Source organism: Callionymus lyra, chromosome 14 (assembly GCF_982586985.1).
Source record: "Callionymus lyra chromosome 14, fCalLyr1.hap1.1, whole genome shotgun sequence".
Lineage (NCBI taxonomy): Eukaryota > Metazoa > Chordata > Actinopteri > Syngnathiformes > Callionymidae > Callionymus > Callionymus lyra.
In genome coordinates this window covers 3815706-3842275 of record NC_141831.1, presented here as the reverse complement: position 1 = coordinate 3842275, position 26570 = coordinate 3815706, and the positions used below count along the sequence as shown (strand labels likewise).

General features: G+C 39.9%; 1 protein-coding gene across 1 annotated transcript in view; it reads left to right on the top strand.

Moving 5' to 3' along the window:
• The window catches only part of crebrf (creb3 regulatory factor), a 39083-nt gene extending 18253 nt beyond the window's left edge, over positions 1-20830 (top strand). Inside the window, exons 5-10 of the mRNA XM_087806822.1 lie at positions 806-1887; positions 4353-4550; positions 5394-5583; positions 6731-6804; positions 6874-6993; positions 11897-20830. Of these exons, the coding sequence (XP_087662948.1) occupies positions 806-1887; positions 4353-4550; positions 5394-5583; positions 6731-6804; positions 6874-6993; positions 11897-12015 (1783 nt within the window). The 3' untranslated portion in view covers positions 12016-20830. The remainder of the gene's footprint in view (positions 1-805; positions 1888-4352; positions 4551-5393; positions 5584-6730; positions 6805-6873; positions 6994-11896) is intronic.
• The last annotated feature ends 5740 nt before the right edge of the window (positions 20831-26570 follow it).

Genomic DNA, 26570 nt, shown 5'->3' with positions numbered 1-26570 from the left:
CAAAGTGTTTGGCAAAAGATGATATATTTATAGAAATAATGTGTTTAATTGAGCAAATAACATTTTGAGGAAACGTATGAATGTTTGGGGAAAATACAATATTGAATTGTTTCATGACACGAGTCAGAAGATGACTAACTTCATATGAAGCTGTCAATCAAGGCCGGAGCCGACAGACCAAAGCAGTCGAGCTCTGAGCCTCAGTGAGGATCTTCAAGTGGTGAAGCGTGAGAACTTAACTTAACTTAATAACCCTTGTGAGGAGACAGGAAGAAACCTCTGGAATATTGACTTGAGTGAAGGATGACGTGTAACTGCGTCACTAGTAGGATGTTCAGTGATGGAATAAACACATCGTTATAATAATGAAGCTCTTGCTCGTCATGTGATTGGCTGAGAGCTCTATCAAGTAAACAAAGTTAATTAAAGTTTAAAAATAAAGTGCAGTAATTTTTCATGTTTGGTGACACTATTATTCCAACATTTATATTGAATTTAAAAGACTATGAAAGAAAAAATGCTTTTCAAATTATTTGAAATAAGAACATTAAACTCATCGTCATTCATTTAAAAAAAGAATGCATTTTTAAAATTCAATTACTAAAAAAAGTAAAGGCGTAAAAAAACATTTGAATTAAAAGTTACATTTGAAATGTTGAATTGAACCAAACATGTTGTTCTTTGGTTAATTAGATAAAAAGGGAGGGAGAGAGGACTTCCTGTCAGGACAGGAAGTTGATTTATTAATGTGTTGTAACATCAATGTGTGATTTCCTTAAATGTGTGTGCGTCTGCCTGTGCACAGATACACACGGCTGGCCAGCTGTGACATCTGGGGCACCAAGGAGGTGGACTTCCTGGGTCTGGACGACTTCTCCAGCCCGTACCAGGACGAGGAAGTCATCGGTCAAACGCCCACGCTGGCTCAGCTCAACAGCGAGGACTCGCAGCCCGTGTGCGAGGCGCTCTGCCCGCACGCCGACCTCGGCGCCCAGTCTCACGCCTCCCAGCCACCGGGTCACGGCAAGAGAGCCCTGGTCCGCGGCCAAGGTCTGGGCCCGGGCGTCGCCCGACCTTCGCCCAGCGCCACGTGCTCCTCGTACACCTCCCCCAGCCTTCTCCCGGATTTCCCGGAACGTTCCCAGAAGGCCACCCGGCCCGTCCCGTCCTGCACTGAAACCATGGCCAAAACCCAGATCCACTTCAATCCCGGGGCGGACCAGACCCACGTGAAGGTCAAGTCCCACGGGCCGGGGTCGGGGACGGCGGCGCTGCCTCCCAACGGCTCGCACTTCGTACGGAAGGCCAAAGTTCGCATCACGTCCGTCAACAGAGTCAAACCTGAGATCCTCACCCAGACGGACTTCGAGAGACCGGACTCTCCCCCGGTCCGAGACGAGAAGGCCTCGACTTCGGCCGCCGTCGTGGAACTTCCCGCCACTGCAGCCGCCGCCGCCTTCGAGACCAGGCCTGAGGTGACGGTGAAGAGAGAAGCCGCTGCCTCGTGGCCCACGTCTGTCCCAGAACTGGTGGAGTCCAGCCGGAGTCCAGAGGACCACGACCCCGGGTCGCCGCCCGCTGAAGAGGGTCTGCCCGGCGCCGGGGTCCTGGTGGCCGAGGCGGCGGAGAAGAGCAAGGAAGAGGAGCACAACTACTCCCTGTTCCTGACGCGCAGCAGGCTGGAGGAGGACGAGGAAGAGGAGGATGACGAGGAGGAGGCGGAGGAGGAGGAGGAAGAGGAGGAAGGAGACGGGCTGGAGCTCGACGACGAAGACCACGACGAGGGGTTCGGCAGCGAGCACGAGCTGTCCGAGAACGAGGAGGAGGAGGACGACGACTATGAAGCAGACAAGGACGACGACATGAGCGACGCCTTCTCAGAACCAGGTGATGTATGGACAACATCTGGGTTATCAAAACATTGAATTATTCAATTCTTTCTTTTTAAATCTTGTTGTTCAAGCATTGAGTTGTTTTTTTAATAATTGAATTAAATCATTTCTATATTGAAAGGTTTTTTTTTTTTTTTTTTAGAATAAATTTCAACTATTATTATAACTTTATTAATTATTTTTTTACACTTAGAGTTAGATTTTCGATTTCCAATCATTTAAAATGATATTTTCTGAATTCAATGTTTTCTATTTGTAGTATTTAAAATTCAACATATAAATGTTAGTATAACGGAGTCACCAGACATTACGAACAGAGCATCGAGCTACTGGATCCAACAGCCAATCATGTGATAACGAAAAAGCATCGGATCAGTAGCTCTGTTTTCTATTAGTATTGTCTGTTGGCCTTTTTAAATGAACATGTTAATATTGACTTTAATAAACTACAAATTAAAACATGTAGAATTTAGAAAATGTATTTTTGAAGTATTGAAAAAACTGTAAGTGTAAAAGAAAGAAGCATTTATATTGAAAATATTCCAATTTTTAAATGTAATTATTTAGAAAAACAACAAATTCAAACTTTCAAAGTTTTTGGATGAAGAAATGATCGACTTCTCTTATAACAAAAATAAGTTAAAATGCTTTAAAAACTCTTCGATAAAATGTTTTGATAAAGTTAAAAAAAAAGTGAATTCAAACATAGTGAGTCGAGTTCCTAACCTAACCTAATCTAAGTTCCTAACCTAATCTAATCTAAATTCCTAACCTAATCTAATCTAATTTCCTAACCTAACCTAATCTAAATTCCTAACCTAACCTAATCTAAATTCCTAACCTAACCTAATCTAAGTTCCTAACCTAACCTAATCTAAATTCCTAACCTAACCTAATCTAAGTTCCTAACCTAACCTAACCTAATCTAAATTCCTAACCTAACCTGACGTGACCTGACCTAACCTAACCTAATCTAAATTCCTAACCTAACCTGACCTGACCTGACCTGACCTAACCTAACCTAAATTCCTAACCTAACCTGACCTGACCTGACCTGACCTGACCTAACCTAACCTAACCTAATCTAAATTCCTAACCTGACCTGACCTGACCTGACCTGACTAACCTAACCTAACCTAACCTATCCTAACCTAATCTAAATTCCTAACCTAACCTAACCTAATCTAAATTCCTAACCTAACCTGACCTGGCCTGACTAACCTAACCCAACCTAACCTAACCTACCCTAACCTACCCTAACCTACCCTAACCTAACCTAACCTAACCTAACCTACCCTAACCTAATCTAAGTTCCTAACCTAACCTAACCTGACCTGACCTAACCTAATCTAAATTCCTAACCTAACCTAATCTAAATTCCTAACCTGACCTGACCTGACCTGACCTGACTAACCTAACCTAACCTAATCTAAATTCCTAACCTAACCTAATCTAAATTCCTAACCTAACCTAACCTAACCTGACCTGACCTGACCTGACCTGACCTGACCTGACCTGACCTAACCTAACCTAACCTAATCTAAATCCCTAACCTAACCTAACCTAACCTGACCTGACCTGACCTAACCTAACCTAACCTAATCTAAATTCCTAACCTGACCTGACCTGACCTGACCTGACCTGACTAACCTGACCTAACCTAACCTAACCTAATCTAAATTCCTAACCTAACCTAACCTAATCTAAATTCCTAACCTAACCTGACCTGGCCTGACTAACCTAATCCAACCTAACCTAACATACCCTAACCTACCCTAACCTAACCTAACCTAACCTAACCTACCCTAACCTAATCTAAATTCCTAACCTGACCTGACCTAACCTAATCTAAATTCCTAACCTAACCTAATCTAAATTCCTAACCTGACCTGACCTGACCTGACCTGACTAACCTAACCTAACCTAACCTAATCTAAATTCCTAACCTAACCTAATCTAAATTCCTAACCTAACCTGACCTGACCTGACTAACCTAATCCAACCAAACCTAACCTACCCTAACCTAACCTAACCTAACCTGACCTAACCTAACCTAACCTAACCTACCCTAACCTAACCTAATCTAAGTTCCTAACCTAACCTAATCTAAATTCCTAATCTAACCTAACCTGACCTAACCTAATCTAATCTAAATTCCTAACCTACCCTAACCTAACCTAACCTAACCTGACCTGACCTAACCTAACCTAACCTAACCTAACCTACCCTACCCTACCCTACCCTACCCTAACCTAACCTAACCTAACCTAACCTACCCTACCCTAACCTAACCTGACCTGACCTAACCTAACCTAACCTAACCTAACCTAACCTACCCTACCCTAACCTAACCTAACCTAACCTACCCTAACCTACCCTACCCTACCCTACCTTAATTTAACTTAACTTAACTTAACTTAACCTACCCTACCCTACCCTAACCTAACTGATGCTCCTCAGGCTGCGACATGGAGCTGGTGGACGACGTCAACGGTCTGACGGCAGGCGTGTCGAGCAGGAAGCGAGGGAAGCGTCGCTACTTCTGGGAATACAGTGAGCAGCTCACGCCGTGCAAGCAGGAGCGAATGTTGAAGCCGTCAGAGTGGGATCGACACACACTCCCCAGTAACCTGTACCAGAAGAACGGACCTTTGCACGGTACTGACCACTGGACCTTTACACTCTTTTCAACACTTCACTCTTTCACTCTTTCACCCGTTCACTCTTTCACTCTTTCAATCTTTCAATCTTTCACATGTTCACTCTTTCACACGTTTACTCTTTCACTCGTTCTCTCTTTCATTTTTTAACTAGTTCACTCGTTCACTCATTCACTCTTTCACTCTTTCACTCTTTCGCTCTTTCGCTCATTCCCACATTCACTCTTTCACATGTTCATTCTTTCAATCTTACACTCGTTCGCTCTTTCTTTTTCTCTCGTTCACTCTTACACTCTTTCAATCTTTCACATGTTCACTCTTTCAATCTTACACTCGTTCGCTCTTTCTTTTTCTCTCGTTCACTCTTACACTCTTACACTCTTTCACTAGTTCACTCGTTCTCTCTTTCGCTCTTTCAATATTACCCTCTTTCACTCTTTCACTCTAACACTCTTTCACTAGTTCACTCTTTCACTCTTATACTCGTTTGCTCTTTCATCTTCACTCTTTCACTCTTACACTCGTTCACTCTTACGCTAGTTCACTCTTTCAACATCACTCGTTCGCTCTTTCTTTTTCGCTCGTTCGCTGGTTCACTATTACACTCTTAGACTATTTCACTAGTTCACTCTTTCAATCTTACACTCATTCGCTCTTTCTTTTTCGCTCATTCCTTCGTTCACTCTCTCACTCGTTCACTCTCTCACTCTCTCACTCTCTCACTCGTTCACTCTCTCACTCGTTCACTCTTACACTAGTTCACTCTTACACTCTTACACTAGTTCACTAGTTCACTCGTTCACTCTTTCATCGGTTCACTCTCCACCTCTTGTGCCCAAAGGCAAGTACATGCTGAAGAAGTCGCGCCGCACTGACGTGGAGGATCTGACTCCGAACCCTCGCAAGTTGCTCCAGATCGGCACCGAGCTCCGCAAACTCAACAAAGTGATCAGCGACTTGACGCCCGTGAGTGAACTCCCTCTGACCGCCCGGCCCTGGTCGCGCAAGGAGAAGAACAAGCTGGCGTCCAGGTAACTCACCCCCCATCGTTCACTCTCAGATCGTGTTTTTACATGAACATTGTTTGCTTTTAACCTGTACATTATACGCTAATATCATTATTATTAGGTGTGTGTACGTGTGTGTGTGTTAGTGTGCACTTACTTAGGCCCAGAATGGGGACTTTGACCAGCTCACACACCGGTTGTTTGGGGACGTCGTTCCCTTTGGGGCCGAAAACCAGGGTCCCCAATTAGTTTTCATTCAGAACGTGTTCAGCTCTAAAATGTATTTCTGTCTAAAAATCTCAATTGTCCCTAAAAGTGACTTATTTCAGACTTTTTGTGTGTGTGTGCGCCCCCCCACCCCTCAATCTGTGTGTTGCTCTATATCGCCCCCATTGGTATTGTGTGGAATTGCATGGCTCGACAACGCCCCTAGTGGTAGTGTGTGGAAGTGTCAAGGACCCCAAAGGTGGTCCACATTCTGTCGGATTATAAAGATGGATGAATAGATGATAGAAGTAAAGACACATGAGCAGCGTGAACACATCATGATAGTCTTGCAAATAATAATTAAAAATAAAGTTTAGTTGTTAAATTAATAATTCCATAGTAAAGCCTCAACAAAGTGTTAAAATGAGTTTGAGAGAAAGCCAAACTTCGTGGCCTTTTAAATTCAATATAAAAATATTGGAATTATAGAGTCACCAGACAAAACCAACAGAGCACCGAGCTACTGGATCGTGTTATTCTACGTCATCACGTGATCGTGTCGCAGGATTGGCTGAAAGTTCTGAGATCAAACTTTTCAGCTGATCACGTGATTGTTGGATCCAGTAGCTCGGTGCTCTGTTGGTAATGTCTGGTGACACGATTTTAACTTCATTTTTATATTGAATTTAAAATACTACGAATGAAAAAATATTGAATTTAATAAATGGAATTTGAATATCAAACTCTACGTAACAAAAAAACTAAACAAATGAAATTAATGAACAAAAACAACTTTTCGATGTAGAAATGATTGAATTCATTGGTAAAAGGGAAGAAATTCAATTCAATTTGAGAGGAAAGGGCAACATTTCAATAAAAAGTTCAAAGTTTCAATAATATCGAGTGACATTGTTGTCGATGGTATTCGTTGACGTCCAGTGACAGGAAGTGCTTGTGTTTCCAGAGCGTGTCGCCTGAAGAAGAAGGCTCAGTATGAGGCCAACAAGGTGAAGCTGTGGGGACTCAGCACAGAATACGGTGAGAACGTCTTCTTCTTCCGTCACGAGACGTCGGAAGTTCATCCTCCGTTCGTTTGTTCGCCTGCAGACAAACTGCTCTTCGTCATCAACGCCATCAAGGAGGAGATCGTGGTGCGAGTGGAGGACAACGCTCCTCGCGCCACCAACATGGCCGACACCCTGGACCGGCTCATCCAGGAGACGCTCGGTCAGCGAAACGTATTTGTGTCATTGAATGTTTAGTGTCATTGAACGTTTAGTGTCATTGAATGTTTAGTGTCATTGAATGTTTAGTGTCATTGAACGTTTAGTGTCATTGAATGTTTAGTGTCATTGAACGTTTAGTGTCATTGAATGTTTAGTGTCATTGAATGTTTAGTGTCATTGAACGTTTAGTGTCATTGAACGTTTAGTGTCATTGAATGTTTAGTGTCATTGAACGTTTAGTGTCATTGAATGTTTAGTGTCATTGAATGTTTAGTGTCATTGAACGTTTAGTGTCATTGAACGTTTAGTGTCATTGAACGTTTAGTGTCATTGAACGTTTAGTGTCATTGAACGTTTAGTGTCATTGAATGTTTAGTGTCATTGAACGTTTAGTGTCATTGAATGTTTAGTGTCATTGAACGTTTAGTGTCATTGAACGTTTAGTGTCATTGAATGTTTAGTGTCATTGAACGTTTAGTGTCATTGAATGTTTAGTGTCATTGAACGTTTAGTGTCATTGAATGTTTAGTGTCATTGAACGTTTAGTGTCATTGAATGTTTAGTGTCATTGAACGTTTAGTGTCATTGAATGTTTAGTGTCATTGAACGTTTAGTGTCATTGAACGTTTAGTGTCATTGAACGTTTAGTGTCATTGAATGTTTAGTGTCATTGAATGTTTAGTGTCATTGAACGTTTAGTGTCATTGAACGTTTAGTGTCGTTGAACGTTTAGTGTCGTTGAACGTTTAGTGTCATTGAACGTTTAGTGTCATTGAATGTTTAGTGTCATTGAACGTTTAGTGTCATTGAACGTTTAGTGTCATTGAACGTTTAGTGTCATTGAACGTTTAGTGTCATTGAACGTTTAGTGTCATTGAACGTTTAGTGTCATTGAACGTTTAGTGTCATTGAACGTTTAGTGTCATTGAACGTTTAGTGTCATTGAACGTTTAGTGTCATTGAACGTTTAGTGTCATTGAACGTTTAGTGTCATTGAACGTTTAGTGTCATTGAACGTTTAGTGTCGTTGAACGTTTAGTGTCATTGAACGTTTAGTGTCATTGAACGTTTAGTGTCATTGAACGTTTAGTGTCATTGAACGTTTAGTGTCATTGAACGTTTAGTGTCATTGAACGTTTAGTGTCATTGAACGTTTAGTGTCATTGAACGTTTAGTGTCATTGAACGTTTAGTGTCGTTGAACGTTTAGTGTCGTTGAACGTTTAGTGTCATTGAACGTTTAGTGTCATTGAACATTTAGTGTCATTGAACGTTTAGTGTCATTGAACGTTTAGTGTCGTTGAACGTTTAGTGTCGTTGAACGTTTAGTGTCATTGAATGTTTAGTGTCGTTGAACGTTTAGTGTCGTTGAACGTTTAGTGTCGTTGAACGTTTAGTGTCGTTGAACGTTTAGTGTCATTGAACGTTTAGTGTCATTGAACGTTTAGTGTCATTGAACATTTAGTGTCATTGAACGTTTAGTGTCATTGAACGTTTAGTGTCGTTGAACGTTTAGTGTCGTTGAACGTTTAGTGTCATTGAATGTTTAGTGTCGTTGAACGTTTAGTGTCGTTGAACGTTTAGTGTCGTTGAACGTTTAGTGTCGTTGAACGTTTAGTGTCGTTGAACGTTTAGTGTCATTGAACGTTTAGTGTCATTGAACGTTTAGTGTCATTGAACGTTTAGTGTCATTGAACGTTTAGTGTCATTGAACGTTTAGTGTCATTGAACGTTTAGTGTCATTGAACGTTTAGTGTCATTGAACGTTTAGTGTCATTGAACGTTTAGTGTCATTGAACGTTTAGTGTCATTGAACGTTTAGTGTCATTGAACGTTTAGTGTCATTGAACGTTTAGTGTCATTGAACGTTTAGTGTCATTGAACGTTTAGTGTCATTGAACGTTTAGTGTCATTGAACGTTTAGTGTCATTGAACGTTTAGTGTCATTGAACGTTTAGTGTCATTGAACGTTTAGTGTCATTGAACGTTTAGTGTCATTGAACGTTTAGTGTCATTGAACGTTTAGTGTCATTGAACGTTTAGTGTCATTGAACGTTTAGTGTCATTGAACGTTTAGTGTCATTGAACGTTTAGTGTCATTGAACGTTTAGTGTCGTTGAACGTTTAGTGTCGTTGAACGTTTAGTGTCGTTGAACGTTTAGTGTCGTTGAACGTTTAGTGTCATTGAATGTCGTTTAGTGTCGTTGAACGTTTAGTGTCATTGAACGTTTAGTGTCATTGAACGTTTAGTGTCATTGAACGTTTAGTGTCATTGAACGTTTAGTGTCATTGAACGTTTAGTGTCATTGAACGTTTAGTGTCATTGAATGTTTAGTGTCATTGAATGTTTAGTGTCATTGAACGTTTAGTGTCATTGAACGTTTAGTGTCATTGAACGTTTAGTGTCATTGAATGTTTAGTGTCATTGAACGTTTAGTGTCATTGAACGTTTAGTGTCATTGAATGTTTAGTGTCATTGAACGTTTAGTGTCATTGAACGTTTAGTGTCATTGAACGTTTAGTGTCATTGAACGTTTAGTGTCATTGAACGTTTAGTGTCATTGAATGTTTAGTGTCATTGAATGTTTAGTGTCATTGAACGTTTAGTGTCATTGAACGTTTAGTGTCATTGAATGTTTAGTGTCATTGAATGTTTAGTGTCATTGAACGTTTAGTGTCATTGAACGTTTAGTGTCATTGAACGTTTAGTGTCATTGAACGTTTAGTGTCATTGAACGTTTAGTGTCATTGAACGTTTAGTGTCATTGAACGTTTAGTGTCATTGAACGTTTAGTGTCATTGAATGTTTAGTGTCATTGAACGTTTAGTGTCATTGAACGTTTAGTGTCATTGAACGTTTAGTGTCATTGAACGTTTAGTGTCATTGAACGTTTAGTGTCATTGAACGTTTAGTGTCATTGAACGTTTAGTGTCATTGAACGTTTAGTGTCATTGAACGTTTAGTGTCATTGAACGTTTAGTGTCATTGAACGTTTAGTGTCATTGAATGTTTAGTGTCATTGAACGTTTAGTGTCATTGAATGTTTAGTGTCATTGAACGTTTAGTGTCATTGAACGTTTAGTGTCATTGAATGTTTAGTGTCATTGAATGTTTAGTGTCATTGAACGTTTAGTGTCATTGAATGTTTAGTGTCATTGAATGTTTAGTGTCATTGAACGTTTAGTGTCATTGAATGTTTAGTGTCATTGAACGTTTAGTGTCATTGAACGTTTAGTGTCATTGAACGTTTAGTGTCATTGAATGTTTAGTGTCATTGAACGTTTAGTGTCATTGAACGTTTAGTGTCATTGAACGTTTAGTGTCATTGAACGTTTAGTGTCATTGAACGTTTAGTGTCATTGAATGTTTAGTGTCATTGAACGTTTAGTGTCATTGAATGTTTAGTGTCATTGAATGTTTAGTGTCATTGAACGTTTAGTGTCATTGAACGTTTAGTGTCATTGAATGTTTAGTGTCATTGAACGTTTAGTGTCATTGAACGTTTAGTGTCATTGAATGTTTAGTGTCATTGAACGTTTAGTGTCATTGAATGTTTAGTGTCATTGAATGTTTAGTGTCATTGAACGTTTAGTGTCATTGAATGTTTAGTGTCATTGAATGTTTAGTGTCATTGAACGTTTAGTGTCATTGAATGTTTAGTGTCATTGAATGTTTAGTGTCATTGAACGTTTAGTGTCATTGAACGTTTAGTGTCATTGAATGTTTAGTGTCATTGAATGTTTAGTGTCATTGAACGTTTAGTGTCATTGAACGTTTAGTGTCATTGAATGTTTAGTGTCATTGAATGTTTAGTGTCATTGAACGTTTAGTGTCATTGAATGTTTAGTGTCATTGAATGTTTAGTGTCATTGAACGTTTAGTGTCATTGAATGTTTAGTGTCATTGAATGTTTAGTGTCATTGAACGTTTAGTGTCATTGAACGTTTAGTGTCATTGAACGTTTAGTGTCATTGAACGTTTAGTGTCATTGAATGTTTAGTGTCGTTGAACGTTTAGTGTCATTGAACGTTTAGTGTCATTGAATGTTTAGTGTCATTGAACGTTTAGTGTCATTGAACGTTTAGTGTCATTGAATGTTTAGTGTCATTGAATGTTTAGTGTCATTGAACGTTTAGTGTCATTGAATGTTTAGTGTCATTGAACGTTTAGTGTCATTGAACGTTTAGTGTCATTGAATGTTTAGTGTCATTGAATGTTTAGTGTCATTGAACGTTTAGTGTCATTGAATGTTTAGTGTCATTGAATGTTTAGTGTCATTGAACGTTTAGTGTCATTGAATGTTTAGTGTCATTGAATGTTTAGTGTCATTGAACGTTTAGTGTCATTGAACGTTTAGTGTCATTGAATGTTTAGTGTCATTGAACGTTTAGTGTCATTGAATGTTTAGTGTCATTGAACGTTTAGTGTCATTGAACGTTTAGTGTCATTGAACGTTTAGTGTCATTGAACGTTTAGTGTCATTGAACGTTTAGTGTCATTGAATGTTTAGTGTCATTGAATGTTTAGTGTCATTGAATGTTTAGTGTCATTGAATGTTTAGTGTCATTGAATGTTTAGTGTCATTGAACGTTTAGTGTCATTGAATGTTTAGTGTCATTGAATGTTTAGTGTCATTGAACGTTTAGTGTCATTGAATGTTTAGTGTCATTGAATGTTTAGTGTCATTGAATGTTTAGTGTCATTGAATGTTTAGTGTCATTGAATGTTTTGATCATTTCTACATTGAAAGTTTGAATTTGTTGTTTTTCTAAATGATTACATTTAAAAATTGGAATATTAAAAAAGAAAAAAAGTTCATTTTTTTACACTTACAGATTTTTCAATACTTCAAAATACATTTACTAAATTCTACATGTTTTAATTTGTTGTTTTTGTGTTTCCAGTGTCGCCGCCTGTTGCAGGAGAAACCTCCGACTTCGTCAACAAGATCCTGGAGACCACGGGCCTGGGCGATCCCACCGGCGGACTGGTGGGCCTGCGAGTGCCCACGTCCAAAGTCTAACAGGAAGTCCAGCGCCCGGGAACGCGAAACTCATTCTGCCACCGTTCATGTTGTAACTATGCTCCTCCCTCTGCATGCCCCTCCCACCCCGAGTTCACCCACTCATTGGTCACACGAGCGCCCTCTCACACCCGGGCCTGGAGAGTCTCCCGACCCCTCATCCCTAGGGACGCCAGTGGAGCGACGGTTTCCACTCCACGTGTCCATGTGAAGCGACTCGCGGCGGCTGGTTTGACTAGAGGTGAGATTCCTTCGCGCGCTCGGAGACCGTCGTCTGACGTGAGGTTCCGGGTTTCGAAAAAAAACCAGAACTGCAGAGATGGGGTCCGCAGTGGGGGGCCGGCGTCGAGACGGATCTGGTGTTGAAGACCTAGATCCGATCGCGCCGCCTCTTGTCGCGGAGAGGAAGTGACACGGGTTTTTCTCCTGGTCACGGCAGGAAGTAGTTTGAGGTGTTAGTGCTGACTTGACTGGACAAACTGGGCATTGAGCAGACAGCGAGGATGATGATGACGACGATGATGATGACGATGATGATGATGATGATGATGAAGATGTGAATCTCCTCCAGCAAGTGTACATAACAGAAGCTCCTCCCTCTGTACAGTGGAGACGACCGGGCTAATAGTTTGCTGTGTTCATTCTAGTGTTTGATCGGAGTTCTATTCATCGTGCCTTGTGTGTGTGTGTGTGTTTGCGTGAGTGTGTTTCTGTGTGCGAGGACCACCTCAGGGGGTCCTGAGGATCACCTGAGGGGGTCCGACCACGAGAAAAGACTACTTTAGTGAGAGAGAGAGCGAGTGTGTAGTGTAGTATCAGTGTCGTCAGAATGTTTGAATTGAATTTATTGAAATGTTTCTTTTTTTATATATTATTGAAATCAACATTTTCTTTATATTGTTTAGTTTTTTTTATAATTTAATTTAAAATGTAAATATTTAAAAAATTAATTTCAATTTCTTTTTTTACACACGTCTTAATTTTCTTTAAATTCCAATCATTCAAAAATATTTTTTTTTTAAATCCACATTTTTAAATTCGTGGTCTTTTCAATTCAATATATAAATGTTGGTATTTTAGAGTCACCAGACAAAACCAACAGAGCACCGAGCTACTGGATCGTGTTATTCTACGTCATCACGTGATCGTCTGCGTGTCGCAGGATTGGCTAAAAGTTCTGAGATCAAACTTTTCAGCTGATCACGTGATTGTTGGATCCAGTAGCTCGGTGCTCTGTTGGTAATGTCTGGTGACACGATTTTAACTTCATTTTTATATTGAGTTTAAAAGACTACGAATGAAAAAATATTTAATTTATTAAATTCATTTTTTAATACCGTATTCTCCGGACTATAAGTGTCTCCGGAGCACAAGTCGCTCCAGACATAAAATGCATAATAAAGAAGGAAAAAACATATATAAGTCGCACTGGAGTATAAGTCGCATTTTTGGTGGAAATTTATTTGATAAAATCCAAGAACAGTCATGTGATCTTGAAAGACAATTTAAAATAAAACTAGAGGCAACAACAGAATAATGTTACGTTACATGAAGTGAGAACCTGGTATGTTAACATAACATATGAAGAGTTATTCAGAGAACTATAGCATAAATAACTAACAAGTTTACCAAACCATCCGTGTAACTCCAAATAACTCTTCATCCTCGTGTCACTTTTAAACAACTAACTAACTCCGGAGGTAGAAGATGCTTCCTCTTCTACGTGGAAATGATCAACACAGGCCTAGAGCGCCCTCTGGTGGTTTAGTGTGAGAATAACATGTGAAATGATATACCGCTAATAATGTGGTAATAATTTCACACATAAGTCGCTCCAGAGTATAAGTTGCACCTCCGGACAAACTATGAAAAAAACTGCCACTTATAGTCCGGAAAATACGGTAAATGGAATTCGAATATCAAACTCTATGTAAAAAAAAACGAACCAAATGAAATTAATGAAGAAAAACAATTTTTCGATGTAGAAATGATTAAATTCGTTGTTAAAAAAAAAAGAAGAAATTCAATTCAATTATAGAAAACGACAACATTTCAATAAAAAGTTCAAAGATTCAAGTCGACCGCTGAATATTGAGTCGCGACGACACTGACGTACTCGAGAGAGTCGAGAGACGGATGATGTTTTTGTGATTTTGATTTCAAGAAGTTTTGAATGTAAATACAGCGGAAGCTCTTGTCGCGCGATGCCACAGAGTCTGTGTAAATAGGAGGCTCTGCAATAGACGACCTCTGGGTTCTGGTTCTCTCGTCTTGGGGATCGGGGCGACACATGGTCCAGAGTTACGACAAATATTTGCACACGATATATTTCAATGTTTTGGTTTTTTTTGTACCAAAGACACATGCAAGGAAAATGGCGACCAGCCAGTCAAAGTAAGGTTTTGCACAGCTTACCTGACGCCGTATTGAATGTAAGACATGTGGGAGGGTCAGGGAACTTCATAGAACTGTGAAATCAGCGTGGGTCCAATTCTGTACAGAAAAGGAACTTTTTTTTTCTTTTAAAGAATTCTAAAAGTGTACTTCATCACAGTCATCGAGAGCACTTCATTCCCCCACCAGAACGTTGTGTTTAAACGCGCCGCCGGAGGTGCTACTAGATAAGCTACGTTACATTTATTTTTGTCGTCACCGAGAATAACCAAAATGTTGTTTTTTATGTGTCACTTTCAGTTTGATAGTTGTGTTACTGTACATAGAAAGTATATATTAATATATATATCTCGACATCCTTTAATGGTGAGAAGCCACTGTTTGTGTTTAGAGCATGTTTCTAAAGAGGTGGAGAGAGAGGGAGAGAGAAAAAGAGAAAAACCAAATAAAAATGTCTATTTTTCTATGTTCGCTGCCTGCGAGCTCTGGACGGAGGTTTGGTGAGAAGCGGACTCGTTCTCCGGTGTCGTCACTAGAGGGCAGCAGAGCTGACTCTGGTTTTCCATGGTTTTAAATGTATATTTTCACGATGTATTTATCGATGCTTTTCAACACAAAGATCGCCCTGAATTAAATCTTAACCTTTAACCTCAAGCCTAAAGGTCATCTGCGAGGTCGTAAATTAGCCTTTTTTATTATTATTATAAATAGGTATTTTAGGTGAATAATTATCTCTTGAGTTGTTATCGATCAGAATTACTAGCTGCTAAGATTAAAAAGATTATTTAATAAGTTGTTAAAAGTTGACACAAAAACTTAAACGATCAGATTCTAGTTCTTCGACAGCAAAAACAGACACTTTAATGTTCTTTAAAAAAAATAAACCAACAGTTTGATATTCTGTCGATGCAATTGAGTTCCTGACGAACATATAGCGCCCCCTGCAGGTCCATGAGGGTTTTACTAGTTATGGAAACTGACAACTGTCTGAACTTTATTATTTAAGATGGAAGCAACGATAGAAATTTCTCCTTGACTTGTTATTATTATTTCATTTTCATTAACAAATATATATTTTTTAAATTCAGAAAACAATTCTCAATATCAATTTCTTAAAGAAAGTATTTTTTTAAATCAAATTCTATTCATTCAAACCCTTTTTGTTGGATTTAAATTGTATATTTTACTTTAATTCCAACGATTCATTTTGTTGAAATCATGTTGTTTCTCAGACGCGTAACATTGACTTGTTGATCTTGAGTTGAAAGTGTCCAGAGACGCTTCTTCACCAAACCATCCTCGAGCGTTGAAGAAACAACACGCGTGTGCTCGAGCGTCAGTCACGCACACACGTGTCTCGCTGACGTACAAAAAGGGAGGAACGGTGCTTATTCCTGAAGATTCTTTCACTTCCTGCTCCAGTCGTAGCCTGAAGACTCTCCTCCACCGTCCGTCCTTGTTTTTGTGTAAATAATCGAAGTTAACGTGTCTCCATGTTAAGAGTTCATCCAGAGAGTTTCTCTTATATGTTTAAAACAAAAGCACTTTGTCCAAAAAAACTAAAAAAAAAAGGAGAGAAAAAAAAAACCAACAAAAGAAAAAAAGAAAAGCATCTTTTCTTCCATTTGCTGCTAAAAAGGCCTGGTGTGAATGCTGCAGGTGTTCTCGAGTCAGGTGTGTGACCCGGAGTGTGTGTGTGCGTGTGTGTGTGTGTCTGTCCGTGTGTGTGTGTGTGTGTGTGAGTGTGTGTGTGTGTCCGGGGTGCCTGGATTCATGTTTGTGGTCTTAAAAAAAACAACAAAAAAACAAAGGAAGGTTTGGAGGTTTTTCCAGGGGCCCCTACTTCGATCCTGATGCTGACCCGCGGGCGTCACGACTCATTTGCCTTCAGTAGAGGTTTCCTATGGAAAAAGTGATTCTGCTTTGGCTTCCTCTTCAGGGTGTTGTACAGTGTAGACACATTTCTCCAGAGAGCTATATTGTTATCATTTGTAAAACTGATTTCTACTTGTGACTTATAGAGGAGCCCCGGGGGGGCGGCCCGGAAGAACCCCCCGGTCTCGATGGCGTCGGTCCCGGTCGCCCCCCCGGGAGGAGGGGGCGGGGGGGTTACTATATCACTGTACTGTATGGCAAGCCAATTACAAATCAATCTGGACACTTATTGCCTTGTTACGTTCCACATACACACAGAGCGGGATCAGAGACTGAAGACCAGACGGGTCGACCCGGTCCGAAGGGGGTGAACGGAGACGACACGTGTGTTGTGTGTGTGATTGTTGTGGGTCCGAGATGAAAGTCCTCACAGGTTTTTACATGAAAGGCGAAAAAAGCTGTGCAACTTTACATCCAAACGAGAGACTCTGTGGCATTTTATGAGCGAGAGAAACCACGACTGGTGGAAGAACTGTCCAAACTCTGGAGCTGGACGAGTGCCGTCGCTCGTCCTCCACCCGTTTCAACTCAAATCAGGTGTTTCTCCTCTTTGTGTCCATCGAAAGGTCAACTTGTGTATCCGAGTCGCCGTTCTTCTTTTTCTCTCTGTGTGGAGACTGTTGTGTTTTTGTTATTGTGCGACGATTGTGGTGCGACGATCTCCACACAAACTGAATTATGAAAATGCTCCAAAAAAAAAAAGAGAAAATCCTCCTGAAACGATCGTCGACGCTCTGGTTTACGACGGTTTCCTTCGGAATGTTTCCATCTTTGTAAAAGCAAAGACTCCGGTCGCTCACCACGGTTTGAAGTTTCCAAGAAGAAAAGGTTCGGTCAAAGAAAACACTTGAACGTTTCAATAATTTAATCGCTTTAAAAACCTTCTTTTGTCACAAAAACGCAACATTTCCTTCGATGTTTGACTTTCTCAACGACTTTAACCAACACATGAACTAGTCGATCATGAGTTGAATCAATAAATCTCCTGCTTTTATTCAATATTTAAAGAATGTTGACCTTTTCCTCCTCAAAATCCATATTTAAACACTGACCCTAAAATGACACAATGTTTAGCTAGTTAAGGAAGTTTTACCTGGTTATTGAAACCAGGTCCAAGTCTCTGAAATATTGAGGCTGGGGTTGTATTTTAGATGAAACTACTTTGATCTTTGTCCAACGATATCAAAGGCTTCCATTAAACTGGTGTATTTAAAGGACGATCAATGAATCAGAAAACATCTTTACAAACAGTGATCAATACTTGATTCTATTTGAACTTGAGTTTTACTACTTGATTCATGAAAACATTGACCTTGATATTAACAGTTGAAATGTTTGTGTTTAAGACGCTCGTTCATGTTCGACCAACGACGTTTCAGTTCAACAACTTAATATCTGAACTCATGGATATTTTGTTTCTAATCCATTAACTCGATGTGACTCAATTGACACGTGACCTTAAGTTGTTGACTTTTGACCTTTTAGTTTCAAGGTTTTTTTATGACCTTTGATGCAAATAAAACTCAACGTGCCTCGTTTTTTTACTCGTTTTTTACCTCTTTTTATCTTTAAATGAGTCTATTATGAGTTTATATTGAGTGTCAAGTAAATAATCCTTTGATTCAAACTTTGAATCTTTCGATCACAGAAAAGATGGAATATTTTTCTTCTTGGAAACGCGAAGCCGCCGTGTCGCGCCCGAGTCTCTGCTTCCTGTGATACGTGTCGTCGTGTGTGAACCTGAGTTGGTTTCTCCTTCCTCTGTGTTTGTGTAGATGAGACGCGTCCAGAGTTGTGATCTGTGATAAGAACTTGGTGGGGTGAGGTGTAAATCTGCATGATGGAGCGGCGCCGCCATCCGTCGCTGCACGGCTTCTCGGGCTCACTTGACTCTGGATCTGATGATTTGCTGCTACTGAATGAGCACAAAGAGATGTGACGTGTAGATTTCACCCCGAGTTCCTCACGTGACGCAGTATTTTGAAGACGATGCCTGCTGTTCCAGGTGCCTTATTCAAAAAAAGAAAAAAACAATCTTGTGTCGGTTGGAGGGCGTCGCTCCGCAGAACCCAGCATCAGGTTTCCTCAAATGCAGAATCAGCGAATTGATCCACTGTCAATCAAAGGCACCAAAAAAAGTAGCACTCTCTTTGATTCTGGAAGCGGCTTCTGTGCGAACTCCTCTCTGCCCACTACGCTGCCATGTTTCAGTGGAGATCTGGGATGTTCGGACACTGTGTCGCTTCTTTGACGATTTCACTTTTTTGTTTGGCGATAATGAAGTGCCAGACCCTCCGCTGGGTTTTCAGAGGAAGAGAAGCTGGAGGCGAACCGTGGTGCTAACCTGTCCGTGGCTGGTGCTAACACGAGCTGGTTCAGCCATATTTGTTTCCTTCTGTCCACGACTTGCTCAGTCTCCGCCGTCACCGCGACGTGCAACCGCTGCTGCTGCTTTGAATGTAGACGCGTCTTCGCCGGCAGGAGACGCTCCCGGAGCTCCTGTCGGACTCTTGTCGAGGAAGCAGATCGTGAATGTTTCCGTCGATGAGTCGCTGCTTTATTTTCAATTGAACGTGGAAATTCCTCTGGCCTTGACTCGACCCCGATCCAGGATTCATACTCCGAGGATACTTTGAATCCCACGTAGAAGAACCTCACAGCGACGTCACGAGCATCACAGATGGATTCCAATAGTTTGGTTTGATGGTGAAAACTTCTTTATGACGATGATGACTTATTGAAGGTACCAGTAACAGTAGCAGCAGTTTTCTAGTCAACATTATGTCTTCAGTTAGGCCTGGACGATAGATTGATCAAATGATTCATTTAATACTAAATATTTAAAGAAAAATATGAAATAAAATTCAAATTTTTCTTTTTTCTGTTTGTTTTGTTTTGATTTAATTTAATTTCAATTTCACTATTATTTTATTTTATTTATTTTTATTTGTTTAATTATTTCCTTTATTTTATTTTACTTTATTTACTTTTATTTGCTTTTATTTTTTATTTTATTTTACTTTACTTTACTTAAGTTTACTTACTTTTATTTTATTTTATTTTATTTTATTTTATTTTATTTATTTTTATTTGATCAACTCCTCTTGTCAAATACGATACAATGTGTTAATATTTAGAGACGTATAGAACAACTTAATGACAATATTAATTTCAGTTAAAAGGAAGTCAATGTTCATGTATTTACTGCTGTAAGTGTCTGTAGTGTTTGAAACTAGAAATCATTTAAAGTTTTGTATTTTTCTTCAGAGTTAGTGATGAAAACAATAGAACATGTTGTTAATTAATTAAAGATTTTATTATGAAAATAAAAACGAAACTTATTTTTTAGTTATCACTCATTATTATTTACTTTATTTATTTAAAAAACATGCATTTTTTCTTAACTTTTATTCAAGAAAAATGTAAAAATTGCGACTGAATTCTCATAATTCTTTGGAACGTAAGCTTTGGTTTTGTTCGTATCCTTCAATCCATCTGTGCTGCTCGTGGTGTGGCGCGAGGCTGAGGGAGCCGCAGTGGTCAGTACCCGGCCACACATCATGGCGACTGACGTGTAAATGCTCTCCGTGGAATATTTGTTTGTTTTTCATGGTTTTCCGGGAAAACTTGGCTCCACTGGAGATGATCCCCCTCTTTTTCTGGGTGCTTTTATTTTCACGGAAGGGCTTCGGTGAGCAGATTCAAACCGGGGGGGTCACTGAAGGCTGGTGGGCAGAGACCGCGTGACGGAGGGGAGGGTTCACTTCTCTTTTCTAGATCCAAGAAACGTGGATCTACATCTCCTTCCTCGCCAAAACCCGCGTGAGAGACTTTCAATAAACAAGCATTTAGTTTGGGAGGAAACGCGAGCGTACGAAGATGTGGAGGTATCTTGTCATCCTGAGCTCCACATGCCGGCGTCGTCGCTCCGGACCAGCATGGTGGACTATATAACAGCATGGGATCTCTCTGTAGTTAGTCCTGTGTGTGCTTCTCTCCTCGGTAGGAAGGCTGTTCTTCACCACAATAGATCTCTCGGTGACTCTTCGTTAAGCAGAACCTGCAGAACGTGTATCCTGCTGACAATAACTTGATCCTCTCTTCAGTCTCTCTTTGTAGTTCACATATATGCCTGTTCAGAAACACAATATCTTCTTCTATTTATGTTGTGTAATAAATGTCGTGCTGGTTTATACCATTGTTTTGAACTTGTGTTACTTTTTCTGTCTTTTCACCGAGGCACCGCGAGGGTTCACGCGCCGGCGTGAGCTTGTAGTTCTTGGATTGTACTGTATAACGACTCGGTCTGTTCCAGAGGCGCCGACCCGGATCTCTGTTGTGTTTTTGTGCCTCTTTCTTTTTTTTTGGTTGAAATCATTCTTTCACTGTTGTGTCAGCCAGGTGTTGGTGCAATAGTTCTGCTTGTAACCACAATAGTCTGATTGTGTTGATTTGAATATGAAAGTAATAAAAACATTAGCACCGACTCCTCTGGACTCATGTCGTCAACACATCTCTCGACACCAAGAAGAAACAAACTGAGCAGCGAGAAGATCCAAAGTCCTTTCACTTCCTTCCACGTCTCGTCCTGAGGAAAAGAAAAATGGGGTCAAGAAGTGAAAATCTTTCGGTAAATGAAGGTTCGATTCTCGACAGAAGAACAAACTGTTGTAAAAATATATTAAGAATATAAAGTAGATAAAAGAATACTATGTACAATTCACACTTACGTTGTAATCAATTGTTTGAACTAAATGAATGTTGAAATATTTCATTCATTCATTTATTTTCTATCGCTTTATCCCTTATGTTGGTCGCGGGGAGACTGGAGTCTATCCCAGTATCATAGGGCGAGAGGCAGGGGACACCCTGGACAGGACGCCAGTCTGTCTCAGGACACAAAAAAACAGACAACCATTCACACACACACTCATACTTACGGACAATTTTCTCCAAGTTCTCAATCAACCTCTGTATGTTTCTGGACTGTGGGAGGAAACCGGAGTGTCCGGAGTAAACCCAGGCAACACGGGGAGAACATACTATTGCAAATTATAAATGACTACAGTTTATTTTAATTGTTTTGTGTGTATTAATGTTTATTGTTGATTTATTTATTTATTTATTATAAGGCTTATTTTATTTATTATTTTTTTAGTTATAGTTTTAATATGTCTTTTGACACTCGCGCGGAAAGCAACAAGTTCAACTTCCGGTTGAAGGTTTTCAAAATAATAGAACACGTAACAAAATAAAAGCATCAAAATCCTTGCATTAACAAGTTAAGAAATGTCAGAAAGATGAGAGACATTTATAAACACTGTGTTCTCGTGTCAAATACATCATTATTGAAGCAGTCGGTGATGAGATCAGGAAGGAGATTAAAAGGAGATTATTGACCTTGTTTTCTGGAGAAAATATTTGAAAAGAGAAGAGACATCAGTGAGAAACAGAACCAGACTGAGGAGCAGAAAGAAGGAAAACAGGAAGAAAGAAGTCAGAATAATATGTGACGTAAACTCATCGACTTCATCTCTACACAAAGAAAACTGGAGTCTTTTATTGGAGGTCAATGTTTGAACTTTATTGACACTGAAGAGGAAACAAGAGTCACAATGATTACAAACAAACAGTCAAAGAAAGATTCATCCAAACACTCGTGGATCATGTTGACGCCTCAGAGAGTCTCTGGCTGAACATCTGCTGACGCTGGAGACACTTCCAACATCTCCACTTCCTCCACAGGTACTGGGAGCTGCTCTCTCCTCCTGCTCCTCTGGACCACAACAACAACAACAACAACAACAACAACAACAACAACAACACACATCATGAAGATCACAACATTGAGCATCACAGACCGCACTAGATGGTGATCAACCTCTGGCTCTCCGAACATTACAAGGGTCTTAGATGTGAACACACAACGTCTGTCTTTCTCAACCACACACCAGAACTCTCCGCTGTGTTCCAGAGAGATGTTAGTGATCACCAGGCTCGTGTTGGAGAGAAAGATTCTGTCTTCTTGTTCTTCATATACATGTGATGTTCTTCCTTCAGTTCTGTTTGTCTTCATGAACCAGTGGATCACATCAGGCTGTTTCCAGTCACACTGTAGAGTCACGTTCGCTCCTCCAGTGAAGAACACATCAGCAGGCGGGTCAGACTCAGGACACACATACAGGTAGTAAAAATCATACTGACCACTGCGATCACAGGTGTATTCACCTGTGTGGTTCAAGGTCAGTGATGGAAACATCAGAGTGTAGTTGTCAATCACTTCATCTTTCATCACTGAATCAATGATCCACTTGTGTGGTTTGTTTCCACTGAAGTCAGAGCAGTTCAGCTCCAGACTCTCTCCCACCCACCTGTGAATGTAATTATATTGTATATAAACATCAAACTCTTCCAGTAGTTCACAGCTCTGATGGTTCTTCTGCAGACAGTAATAATAGACTGAATCAGAACTTATGTCAAACGTTACCAGAAGAGATGATTTGTTCTTCACTTGCTGTAGTTTGTGTATTGAAGATGTTTCATCATCGATTAAAGCTAAATCATAATTTCTTCTTCTGCGGTTGAATTGAGGTAAAGCCCACTGGACACTCTGGTTTGGTCCCACACCGTCACAGTTCAGCTCCAGTGTCTGTCCAACATAAGGTTTCAAGTCCTGACGTCTCATCTTTCGTGTGTCACAAACCAGGAGAGTGAAGTTCTTCTCGTGCGTCACGTTGTTCTGGGTCCAGCACTGTTCTTGGTACTGACCCGAGTCTGAAACCTTCAGAGGGTCTGTTTTATAAGAAGCTTCTCTCTGAAGACTGGAGTCATGATGCTGTGAAGAGTTCCACAGAAGTTCCTTCTCCTCACCGATCCATCTTGAGATCAAGCAGACGTCATCAGCTGGTTTGTTCAGGATGAAGCGATGAAACATTCCTTCTCTCTTGAGGATCTCAGCGAGGATGTTGTTGGAGAAGAACGCCACCAGCAGCAGGATCAGTGCAGCCATGTCTTCGTCTGTGAGTGAGAGTCGACTCTGCTGCGACTTCATGATGTCAATCTCTTCACCATCAGCAGCTTCTCGTCTACGATTCCTGGAACTAGATGATAACATCACGAGGATGTTCTGCGTCAACTTCCTGTTCGCTTTATCAGTTGTGAAGCTTCAACGGAAACGGTTGTGAAATCATATTATTGACACTATTTTAATGCAATAAAAACATAATTATTGCTTCATTCAATTTACTTTTTCACTTTTATCAGTTAATTTTCACAAAACCTGACACTTTTAAAAACATTAACATCACATTAACATAGTTTAAAGTCATATAATAGCATAAAAGTCCTGTTTTTTTTACTTCTTTTCAAAATGACAAGTCGTCTCCGAAACAAACCAAAGTGAATGAAGACGAGTGAGAGTAAAAAAAAAGATCAAATGTCAATTTGACAAAAGTGACTCACTATGAGCTGGTGTTTAGCTTAGCAATCTATTCGCTCCGAGCTAAAGTGAAGTCCAGTGGAAACAAACTCCATGTTTATGTTTAGAAAGAGAGAGAGTGAAGTATCAGTGTCGTCAGAATGTAAAGTGTTTGAATTGAACATTTTAAATGTTGAAACTTTGAATTTATTGAAATGTTTCATTTTTTATATCATTGAAATCAATATTTTCTTTATATTGTTTATTTTCTTAACATTTTTAAATTTCAGGTCTTTTCAATTCAATATAAAAATGTTGGTATTTTAGAGTCACCAGACAAAACCAACAGAGCACCGAGCTACTGGATCGTGTTATTCTACGTCATCACGTGATCGTCTGCGTGTCGCAGGATTGGCTAAAAGTTCTGAGATCAAACTTTTCAGCTGATCACGTGATTGTTGGATCCAGTAGCTCGGTGCTCTGTTGGTAATGTCTGGTGACACGATTTTAACTTCATTTTTATATTGAATTTAAAAGACTACGAATGAAAAAAGATTGAATTTATTAAATTCATTTTTTAATACCGTATTTTCCGGACTATAAGTGGCTCCGGAGTACAAGTCGCTCCAGACATAAAATGCATAATAAAGAAGTAAAAACATATATAAGTCGCACTGGAGTATAAGTCGCATTTTTGGGGGAAATTGATTTGATAAAATCCAAGAACAGACATGTCGTCTTGAAAGACAATTTAAAATAAAACTAGAGGCAACAACAGATTAATGTTACGTTACATGAAGTGAGAACCTGGTATGTTAACATAACATATGAAGAGTTATTCAGAGAACTATAGCATAAATAACTAACAAGTTTACCAAACCATCCGTGTAACTCCAAATAACTCTTCATCCTCGTGTCACTTTTAAACAACTAACTAACTCCGGAGGTAGAAGATGCTTCCTCTTCTACGTGGAAATGATCAACACAGGCCTAGAGCGCCCTCTTGTGATTTAGTGTGAAAATAACATGTGAAATGATATACCGCTAATAATGTGTTAATAATTTCACACATAAGTCGCTCCAGAGTATAAGTCGCGACCCCCCCCCCCCCCCCCCCGACAAACTATGAAAAAAATTGCGACTTATAGTCCGGAAAATACGGTAAATGGAATTCGAATATCAAACTCTATGTAAAAAAAACGAACCAAATGAAATTAATGAAGAAAAACAATTTTTCGATGTAGAAATGATTAAATTTGTTGTTAAAAAAAAAGAAGAAATTCAATTCAATTATAGAAAACGACAACATTTCAATAAAAAGTTCAAAGTTTCAAGTCGACCGCTGAATATTGAGTCACGACGACACTGACGTACTCGAGAGAGTCGAGAGACGGATGATGTTTTTGTGATTTTGATTTCAAGAAGTTTTGAATGTAAATACAGCGGAAGCTCTTGTCGCGCGATGCCACAGAGTCTGTGTAAATAGGAGGCTCTGCAATAGACGACCTCTGGGTTCTGGTTCTCTCGTCTTGGGGATCGGGGCGACACATGGTCAAGAGTTACGAGAAATATTTGCACACGATATATTTCAATGTTTTGTTTTTTTTGTACCAAAGACACATGCAAAGAAAATGGCGACCAGCCAGTCAAAGTAAGGTTTTGCAACACGTCCTCACACCCAAGGCGTCATACCGTCCTTTCGCCGTGCAATGTACCCCTGGCGTCCCTAAGGTAACGTTACAGGGGGGACAAAAACGTCGGTTTTCGCCTACCCGGGTCACCCAGTAATATACAGAGCACTCCCCGGCGTCGGATTCAAACGACCTGGGTTACATTTGACGCGTCGCCCACCTCTTCGTTGCCATGGTAACGTGACGTGACGTGATGCTGTTGTCATTTGGCTGTCGTAATTCTACAACTATGAAGCGCACTTGAAATGTTTAATGTCAACAGTGCGATTCTACCCCCGATTGTGCTTAACGACCTCGAACCACTTTAAGGAGATGAACATCAATCGGTAAAAAATGCTTAATTTTTTTTTTTGAAGTTTGGATTGTTCACACATCGCGGAAGTCAAGAGGCTCTCGCGGATTAATACATGCTTAAAAGGTCCTGTAAAAGGGACTATATTGAATATTTTTAGGTGTTTCAACTCCATAATGTTGACATTGTTTTATGAATGAGTAAAATAAAGTCTGGATGTGCTATTTCGCTTCATCCTCTTTATAATCCGGTGCGCTTTTCTATGAAAATAGAATCTTTCATTGAGATTGCATTCATGGACATATGTTCTTTTTATTTAGCTGCGATTATGAGCGTCTACGTGACGTTTGTCAACAGTAATCGCGATCCTGCAGAGGTGACGTCACACGCGCTAATAAACTGATCCTGCAGCGGTGACGTCACACCACAGGAATAAAATGAGATATTGTGCTTGTTTGTTTAAAAGCGCCATGAATACAATTGTAGATGTGTGCTTGTATAAAGACCGAGTTAAGTTTAGTTTAAGTTTAGCGTCAGCTAAAAAGTTTTCAAACTGCCGCACACGCAACTTCCGCCAAACCTCCGGCTGTTGACGTCACAATTGTTGACAAAGATCGATAGCATTTTGTGCTCACGTTTGTGCATAACTTGACGGAACCAGGTGCGCGTCACTCGTCTATTGAGGTAAGATATAATTATTGCTTTAAGACTCCGAAATAAGGTTTCATTGCGTGTAATGTAACTTTCTGTGGTGCGTTAACACGAGAGCTAGTTCGCTAAAACTTAGCTTTTTAAATTATAATGTAACTCACACACGTATTTTGTT